We start from the raw sequence: 10,289 nt of genomic DNA, 5'->3' as shown, positions 1-10,289 counted from the left end.
TTTGTATTTTTTTGTGTTTTTTTGACTTACTATGCATTTACATACAGTACCGTAAATTACTAAATTTGAAATTGTAATTTTTTTTCTCTTTTTCAATTTTTTTTTTTTTTTTTTTAAATTTTCTCTGAAATCAGGAGTGCACTTTTGGTGAATGCAAATAATAGCGATTAAAAAGACGGAAATAAATAAAAAAAAAAAATTAGAAAAAAAAAAAAAGAATCATGTTCTTCATTTACAAGTCAAGGCCCAGGCCGGCTTGCACCGCGGGCCCGTTGCAGTTCACACGGAAAGCCGAAGGGTTTTAAAGGAAAAGCAAAAAAATAAAAAATAAAATAAAATAAAATTTTTAAAAATAAAACTTATCCCCCATATTGGTTGAGGTAACATTTCAGGCATGCTAGATTACCAAATAAATACAATAGGTATCAAATTGAAAAAACATGCTAATGAGTTAATACCATTGTGCTGTATTGCAACAAGAATGGGGGGGTAGGGGGGTAAAAAGATTAGGGGGGTTGCATCCAAGTTTTGTGAACCAAATAGAAATAAAATAAAAATCAAGTTGATATCATCTGCATATAAGAAAGAAAACTCTAGCAGCAATTGCAGATGTATGTTTTTTTGTTTTTTTTAGTTTTTTTTTTCCATTTAAACGACTTAGTATTGTCCCTGTCCCTTTAAGATGAAGCAAAGTCATGGATTGATTCCTAAGGTGCTTTATGAATCAGTAGGTCATCGGTAAGTGCATATTATTTCATTGGATAGTTATACACTTCTCCAGATCAAAGTGTTTTTTTGTTTTTTTTTGTTTGTTTTTTTGCATACTTCACGGTTAACCCTTTCCTTTAGATGCACTTCCTCGGATGCTCTACGTAGTTGTCTTTGAAAAAAATTTTAAAAAAATTTCAAAAAAAAATTCCCATGCACATCTCTTTTCAAATCAAGATCGACAAGCAAAAGGAGGGGGGGTGAAAGTGTTAATTACTCGTGAGATTTTTTAAATTAACCCTTTCACTACGACAAGCGGTCGGGAGATCCTTTCACCGCCCCCCCCTGCCACCACCGGTTGGAGAAGAAACCAAAAATAAAAATTCCCAGTTAAAAAATAAAGGATTAATAGTTATCTTTCACGGATCCTGAAAGCTTCTTTGTTCGCTGAGCACAAATTCGCAATGCAACAAATGCATTGGCGACGAAAAGGTAAAGCATTCAAAGACTAGTTTTAAAGCATCTACAGAAAGTGGCAAGAGCCATTGACATCCTGCAGTGGTTGGACCTCCATCTACACATCTGTCAGTAGCTTGCTTTTGTTAACACAGTTCTGATTGGCTACGGTGCAGTTGCCAGTTCTGAGATTTGCCTCTCTAAAATTATCTATGCTATTATTCAGATCCTCTTCGATCTCCATATACTCAGATTTGCTCATAGTAGAAGAGCTGCGTCGACTCAGATCACTGTCAGAGGCTAAATTGGGGCAACTAACATGAAGTAACTGAGCCTGTTCCTCCCCTTCAGTTTCTCGGTGGTAGAAGTAGTTGAAGTTGGACACGATGACAGGTACAGGCAGGGCAATTGTCAGGACACCAGCAATGGCACACAAGGAGCCCACAATTTTGCCTCCAATTGTCACAGGGTACATGTCACCATAGCCCACAGTGGTCATGGATACCACCGCCCACCAGAAAGCATCAGGGATACTTGTAAAATGAGACTCATCCTCTTCTGCTTCAGCAAAGTACACTGCGCTGGAGAACAAGATGACCCCAATGAATAGAAAAAAGATTAGCAACCCTAGTTCTCTCATGCTAGCTTTCAAGGTTTGTCCCAAAATCTGGAGGCCCTTAGAATGTCTGGAGAGTTTGAAGATTCTAAAGACTCTTACCAGTCTGATGACCCTCAGGATGGCCAAAGATGTTGCCTGCTCCCCTTTTTGGGGACGATCTTGCTCGGCCATCTCAGTCCCCAAGGTGATAAAGTATGGGATGATGGCCACTATGTCAATAAAGTTCATGATGTTCTTGAAGAACTCCGGTTTGCTGGGACAAGCAAAGAACCTTACCACTAACTCGAAGGAGAACCAGATGATGCAGAGGGTTTCCACCACAAAGAAGGGATCCGTGAAGATGTTGGATTTGAACTGAAGGGTACTGTTGTTAATCTGGCGGCTGTACATCCGGTCATCCTTCAACTCTGGCAAAGTCTCCAAGCAGAAGATAACAATAGAGATGAGGATTACCATGACGGAAACTATGGCAATGATCCTGGCTGGTCCCGAGCTTTCGGGGTACTCAAACAAAAGCCACACCTGACGCTGGAACTCTCTTTCGGGCAAAGGGCGCTCCTCCTCTTTGATAAAGCCCTCGTCCTCACGAAATTTCTCCATCGCTTCTTCCCCGAGTTCGTAAAACTTGATCTCTTCCGAAAACATGTCCAGGGGTACGTTGACTGGCCTGCGGAGCCTGCCCCCAGACTGGTAGTAATACAATATGGCATCGAAACTGGGCCTGTTGCGATCAAAAAAGTACTCGTTCCTAAGAGGGTCAAAATAACGCATCCTCTTTTTGGGGTTCCCAAGCAAGGTATTGGGGAATTGGGCTAGGGTCTTTAACTGGGTCTCAAAGCGTAAGCCAGCCACGTTGATGACCACCCTCTCGCAGCACTCATGGTCATCGTGGTCAGGCTGGTAGCTGTCTTGGGGGTGCCCAGGTAGGGCTGAGGTCTCGTCCATGTTCTCCCCAGCAATCACGGTCATTTTTCTGCAGGGGAGGAGGGGTGGGGGAGGAGGAGCTGCTAGGAATAACCACTTTGATGCTGCAGCACCCTCCTTCTACCCCTTGACTTTGTTCTGTATAGACTGCCAGGTCCCTCGGGGGTCTTCAACACAACACAACCAGGGTAAGGGGATGCAGATCTCTCGCGCCCCCGTCGAATCTACTACAGAAGCCAGCACCCACCAAAACTGTCCTAGCGGAAATTTTTTGCAAAGATCCTTACTGGGGGTTTTTTTAGTTTTTTTTTTTTTTTGGTTTGGTTCCTCTATTGCAGCAGGTCAGTTCTCCTATCTGATTCTACCATTGCTGTAATGCTGTCACAGCTCCCCCAACACGAAACGCAGTAGGACGGGATGCTACGGTCTTTGCCAACTCAGCAGATTTTTTCCTCTTGCTTTCCCCTCCTTTTTGTATTCACAGTTAGGTAAACCAGAAGATCACGCCAGTGCGGTAGATGAATGCTGCAGGGGGAATATGGAGAGAAAAAAAAAAAAAAGGAAGAAAGAAAAAAAGAAAAAAGTACTAAAAAAAGGAGTAAAGACAAAGCAAATACCCAAAAAAAAAGCAGAACACGGAAAGGGGGCGTCTGGAGAACATGCGGGCGATATGGAATAGGGCTATGCACATTCCTTTACTAGGCGCTAAGTTAAGTTCACAACACAAACACGAGACAAATCACATTGCTGCAGTGCAAAGATTGCAGGGGGAAGAGGGGGGGAGGTAAAGCCGGCGCGTTTCCCCTTACCTTGTGTGGGTGCTGCTGCAGCAGGATGAGAAGTAATAGCAGGCTGGGAATGCGTCAAGCCTTGCAGTATACAGGGAGGCACATGCAAAGGCAAGCTCCTGTGCCCCTTAAATGCACAATAAAGCCCATGTTAGTCCTGCTGGTCTGCGCCCTCCGCATGCTACGGGCAGAGTCATCCAAAGAAACAAATGATGCTTTTAATCCTTACTCCTTGCGCTCTTTATTCCATATTGTAGAGCAGTCCCAGGGCTAGGCAGAGCGGCCGCATCCTAGGAGCCTCAGCCCTCTCTATAGCAGTAATGAGCCCGCTATGGCTAAGTCTGAATACATTAAGAGGGAATAGCAAACTCTAACCATTTATTGACGTTGCAGTATCAGCAGAAACATGAGAGCTGTTTGGTGCAGGCAGGGATCAGATCCTCCCTGGGTATCACAAGTCCAGCCATTCAAAATACTACATCCTATAGGCTTTTACTGCTAAGAGACGGGGAAAAACAAGGCAGTGTTTTTTTTTTTTTTTCTAAGGGGATTCACATTGAGACGCAATGCAGGCAGCATGCAATGCAAGCAACAGAATCAACTCCCCCCCCCCCCTCTCCACCCCTTCCTCCTACTCCATGTGGGCATCCAGCAAATGATCTATTAGCCATGATCACCCCCCAACAATGTGAACATGATGTGGGAGGAGAGAGACGGCTTCACGTGTATAAGCACAACCAGCAAAGAGTCCACGGAGGCAGTGCCAGGTGCCAGCTGCAGAATCCTCACCGAGTCATTATAAGGTGGCTCTACCAGGGCGCGCCAGGTGGCCAAATTTAACTGCCCCTCCAGATAAAAACCAATGCCCCTCCAGATATCTGTCTGTCTGGATCAATACCTCTGTCCTTCCAGGTATCTACCATACAGGTCAATACTTTTGTCTCCCCAAATATCTGGCCCTCCAGATCAACACCTCTGCCCCTCTAGATCAATATGTTTGTCCCTCCAGATATCTGCCCCTGCATATCAATACGTCTGTCCCTCCAGGTATCTATCATACAGATCAGTACTTGTATCTCCCCAAATATCTGGCCCTCCAGATCAACACCTCTGCCCCTCTAGATCAATATGTTTGTTCCTCCAGATATCTGCCCCTGCAGATCAATACGTCTGTCCCTCCAGGTATCTATCATACAGATCAGTACTTGTATCTCCCCAAATATCTGGCCCTCCAGATCAACACCTCTGCCCCTCTAGATCAATACGTTTGTCCCTCCAGATCAATACGTCTGTTCCTCTAGATATCTACCATCCAGATCAATACTTTTGTCTCCCCAAATATCTGCCCCTCCAGGTCAACACCACTACCCCTCTAGCTTAATACCTCTGTCCCTCCAGATCATTACGTCCGTCCCTCCAGATATTTGCCCCTCCAGGTCATCACCTCTGCCCCTCTAGATCGATACATTTGTTCCTCCAGATCAATACGTCTGTTCCTCTAGATATCTACCATCCAGATCAATAATTATGTCTCCCCAAATATCTGCCCCTCCAGGTCAACACCTCTTCTCCTCCAGGTTAATACGTCTGTCCCTCCAGGTCAACACCTCTGCCCTTCTAGATTAATAAATTGGCCCTCCAGATCATTACCTCGGTTCCTCCAGTTATCTACCATCCAGATCAATACTTTTGTCTCCCCAAATATCTGCCCCTCCAGATCAATACCTCTGCCCCTCTAGATGAATACCTCTGCCCCTCCAGATCAATACGTCCATCCCTTCAGATAAGTGCCACCTGCAAAAATATTAAAACCGCAATGCCAATGTGAAACCCAATACCTATGATGGTATCACCCTTACTACTGCCGTCAGAGGAGCTGTCATCTGCAATGGTGGCGAGATATTCCCACGCTTGGTCCTCCCCCAGAATTATCAATAAGAATAATCAGAGTGCCCCTCTACTCTACTAGTCATCCGGTGCCCCTTCTAAACAGGCATTGGGTACCCAGGCTTGGCCATTCACCTACACTGGGGAGCAATGACCAGAGCACCCCCTCTCGCTATAACTGCACCCTTCTACTTTACTAAACTAAATAATGCCAACTCAGCTCGAGCCCAAAGATCATGTCAAAACTACCCCACCAGGCACCAAGGGCACCCCTTTACTCACTGGTTATACAATACCAAGTCTGCAAATATTGCCAACTTAGCTTTTATTGCCAGTGAAGAGTCAGCAAGTAGAGACTTCACTCCGGCAGTCACACCATGTAGTAACTAGCAACCAAGTGTACCCCTCAACACGCACCCATTTACCCCACCAGTCACAAAGTGCACCCCATTTAACTAAACACTTCTTTACCCCACCAGTCACAAAGTGCATCCTATTACATTAGATTCACTATGCATCTATTTACCCCACCAGTCACAAAGTGCACCCCATTTAACTAAGCACTTCTTTACCCCACCAGTCACAAAGTGCACCCCACTGCATTAGCCTCACCATGCATCTATTTACCCCACCAGTCACAAAGTGCACCCCACTACACTAGAATCACTATGCAGCTATTTACCCCACCAGTCACAAAGTGCATCCACTCCACCAGACAATGCACCCCTCCATACAACCAATCGCCCAAATCAATAATAACAGCGCCCCCTCTACCTGTCAGGACACCCCACAACTCAATGAAACAAGTTATTACCCAAATCTGCTAGCGCGCCCCCCAAACCACTACAGAGCAGTCATCCCCCCAACGCTAGCCCATTCTCCAAGGATTCTGCCTGCAATCCAGGCAAGCAATTCCCAGGCTCAGTCCTCCCCTGTACACTATGTGCTGCTGCTGCTGCTGCTGCAGTCATGACACAGCCTGTGCCTGCCCGACAATTGATTTTAGGTTAGTAGATCAAGAGCCGACAATTGATTTTAGGCTGGTAGATGAAGAGGCACATACCATGGTCCATGATCATGACACTGGAGTCAGGCATTACATGGTGGGCTTGTGGTTGTCAGCTGCAGAGGGGTTTCCTTCCTTCCACATTGCGATGCAGTAGAATGTACAAGATGCCAGCACTCTGACTGCTGCCTGCTGACTGCTGCTCTGTCTTTCTCATTCCCCCTTCCAGTTTGCTCTGCAGCACTTTCCATAGGCTGCATGCTATTCTCTCGCTGGATTCCCAGCTGTGGCTATAAAATGCTAATGACCTGGCTGTGCGGGCTCCGGTACAGGGCAGTCATGCCTGCAGTGTGCACAGTGTCAGAGACTGTCATGGAAGTGCTCATCATGATTCTTGTCATAGTGTCACCACAGTCTGCAGAGATCAGGGCTGGCAGCAGATCAAGCTCTCTTTTATTTCACTTGGATCTTGCTCGGTGTCACGGCCTGAGCTGCTGCAGAAGCTCTTGAACATGTCAAAAATTCCAATATAAAAAAAAAATCTGTGAGGTACAGTGTTCTGGGAAAGCTGGGTGACTGACAATAAACAGCACTGCAGCACCTATAGTAGATCTCCATTCTGGAGGCTAGGAAAGCTGGGTGACCACACTGAACCAGCAGTTCTCTATACTCAACCTGGGTTTTCCAGGACAGCGCCTCTCTTGTCAATAGGCTTTGCCTGGTATGACAGCTTAGCCCCACAGGAGACCAAAATGCAATACCAGGGGCAACACGGTGGCTCTGTGGTCAGCACTGCAGCCTTGCAGCGCTGGAGTCCTGGGTTCGATTCCTGCCAGGAACAACATTTGCAAGGAGTTTGTATGTTCTCCCCATGTTTGCATGGATTTCCTCCCATTCTACAAAGACATACTGATAGGGGAAAAATATGTACATTGCGATCCCTATATGGGGCTTACAATCTACATTAAAAAAAAATGCAATACCAGACAGAACCTATTAACAGGAGGGGCGCTGTTTTAGGAAAAGGAGCACGTTTTTTTCCATAGTAAACTCACTGCTTGTTCCTGAGATCTTTCTATCTTCTTAAAGTTGTTTTCAGCGGGGGAAAAAATCCTGCACAACCCTGAGGACAACAGATAAGCATAAATATAGTATGTATAAAAATATCTAAAATATATAGAAATATGAGATCATGAGGGTCCAACACCCAGGACCCCCATCAATGATCTGTTCTCAGCAACTGATACGCATAGATTGGAGCAGGAAGCAGACAGCGTCATTCTCTGTTTAGGGGCCAGACCAGGGTACTGCATTTCAGCTCCTATTCACTTGAATGGAAGCAAAGCTGCAGTGACTCATTTCAGCCACAACGTGGAGAACGGCGCTGTCTGTTTCCTGCTTCATTCTCTGTGTATCAGCGGCTTAGAGGAGGTGATTCATGGGGAGTCAGGTGTCAGACCCCCACCAATCTGATATTGATGTCCTAGCCTTAAAATAAATAATGTTAGCTTATATCTTTGGGATGGCTGAATGGATTTGGATAAACAAAACACAAAAATGTTCAGGATGACATCGTCAATCAGATGATGAATGTCATTGGGCTTTCAGACCGAGTGATAAGTCTTCTTTAAAATTTTGTATATGTATGCTGCCTAATGCTGTACATAATAATATATGAGCTACAATATATGTAGTGTGGAAATGTTCCTCGGGGGCGGGGCTAACTCTTCTAGTGCCCAAGTCAGTGATTTCAGAATATACCCTATCACAATTGGCTCCTAAAATTCAGCATGTTACCCCTTATCCTACCACTGATACTCTTTTGGTACTATGTTACCAGCATTATATAGGCCTGAAGCGTGTGAGTATATTTTATGGACCAGAATGCACATGGTCATGTGAACGGGGCCTTAGTTTTTGTATTTGCCATTGGTTATATATTACAGTCCCATATATTTCAATGGCATCTTTGACAACATAGCAGCACTATAATGTCTCAATCCATAAGGGTACACTCATCCATGCCCTGCCCACCTGGTGGCCAAATCTACCTGCCCCCAAGGGACTTATTTGTCCCGCCCTTGATCCAATACTCTCTATTCCTCTGGCTAGGAGGCAAAGTACATGGAAAGCCTGGCCTTGGTTTTTGGTATTAGTCCTGAAGGGAGCAGCAGAGATCCCTTTGCCTCTTGCATAATTATTTGGCTTCCCTACCTACCTTCTCCTACTCTAGGAGCCAAAACTTGTACGTTTTTCTGCAGATTCAGCAGTAGGAAGGCTTGTTTTTTGCAGGACAATTTGTATTTTTTTTTAATCCCACCAATTCAGGGTATTTTATTGGTTAAAGGTGAGTTTTTATGAGTTATCCTTAAGATAGGCCATAAATATCAGATCGGTGAGGGGACAGCAGTCTCTCATCCCCACCGCCCATCCTCCCAGGTAGATCAGCTGTTCAGGTTTTCATCCAATCTTCATACTATACAATGAAGCTGGATGCATGGATCAGATAGTTTTGGCTATATCAAAAAAAATTTACAATTTTTGTACAATAGCCAAATTTCCAGATCCTAATTCCCCTCATAACATTTCTATTTTTCTGTCAAATGGGCTGTGTGGGGGTTTGATTTTTGCAGGAGGAGCTTTAGTTTTTCTTGGTATCATTGGTACATTAAACTTGATGATTTCTTTTAATTGCATTTTTTGGGATAAACTGACAGAACCAACGCGGCTTGGATCACTATGATGCTGTAATTGGAATACAAACATGTCTGACATGGGACCTTTATTAGGCCCATTTGTAGGAGCCCTGTTGGGATGCAACTCTGGTGGCCAAACACAAATTCAAGAGAGGGCGCTATATTGTGTGGAAGCCCTTACTGTATGGGGGCCTGGGTTATAATCCTGCCAAGGACAACATCTGCAAGGAGTTTCCATCTTCTCCATATGTTTGGTGGGTTTCCACCAGGTCCTTCAGTCCCACACACCAAAGACATACTTACAGGGAATGTAGATTGTGAGCCCGATATGGGACAGTGACTGTAAAGAGTATAATGGAGCTATACAAGTAAGCTAAATTAAAATACCTATTTATTTATTGATCCCCGTTCCAGCCACAGCCGCCTCCACTAAGATGGCTGAGGCGGAAGCCGGCAAATGTAAGTAGGGCCATGGTAAGAGTATTTGTTGGGCGTTTTTTTCTGACTAAACATGTCGGAAACCGAACTGCTATTATTATAGAGTATAATGAGCGGAGGGCTCATACTCACCTTCCCCTCCCCTTTGGGCCTTTCCAATGATGTCCTCTGTCGGTCTGTGATATCTTCAGTAGACAGAACATAATAGTACATGGGTGGGGAACGCCCATAAATTTCAGGTCCTGCCAAGTCCAAAATGTTGGTAATATATGCCACAAACACCATAGGGGCCACTATTGGACATTACACCGTGTGGAGGGACCACTATAGGACATTATACTTGATGAAAGGGCCAATATAGGTCATTATACTGCATGCAGGGGCCGCTATGGAAAAATATATTGAGTGAAGGGTCCAGTATGGGACCTTATACTGTGTGTAGGGGCCACTATGGGACATTATACTGTGTACAGTGGCCACTAAGGGACCTTATACTGTGTGTAGGGGCCACTATGGGATATTATACTGTCTAGAAGGGCCACTAAGGGACCTTATACTGTGTGGAGGGGACACTAAGGGACCTTATACTGTGTGGAGGGGCCACTATGGGACCTTATACTGTGTGGAGGGGCCTCTATGGGATATTATACTGTGTGGAGGGGCCACTATGGAACCTTATACTGTGTAGAGGGGCCACTATGTGGAGGGGCCACTATGGGACATTATACTGCGTGTAGGGGCCACTATGGGATATTATACTGTGTGGA

The 10,289-nt window shown here is 45.0% G+C and overlaps 1 protein-coding gene across 1 annotated transcript; it reads right to left on the bottom strand.

Moving 5' to 3' along the window:
- Nucleotides 1–1,099: 1,099 nt before the first annotated feature.
- Nucleotides 1,100–2,866, bottom strand: LOC142205096 (potassium voltage-gated channel subfamily A member 1). The gene has a single exon (XM_075276451.1). It carries the CDS (start codon nucleotides 2,750–2,752, stop codon nucleotides 1,283–1,285), a length of 1,470 nt encoding a protein of 489 aa, XP_075132552.1. The 5' UTR covers nucleotides 2,753–2,866; the 3' UTR covers nucleotides 1,100–1,282.
- Nucleotides 2,867–10,289: the final 7,423 nt, after the last annotated feature.

Source organism: Leptodactylus fuscus, chromosome 5, assembly GCF_031893055.1.
Source record: "Leptodactylus fuscus isolate aLepFus1 chromosome 5, aLepFus1.hap2, whole genome shotgun sequence".
NCBI classification, from domain to species: domain Eukaryota; kingdom Metazoa; phylum Chordata; class Amphibia; order Anura; family Leptodactylidae; genus Leptodactylus; species Leptodactylus fuscus.
This window is presented reverse-complemented; position numbering and strand designations above follow the sequence as displayed.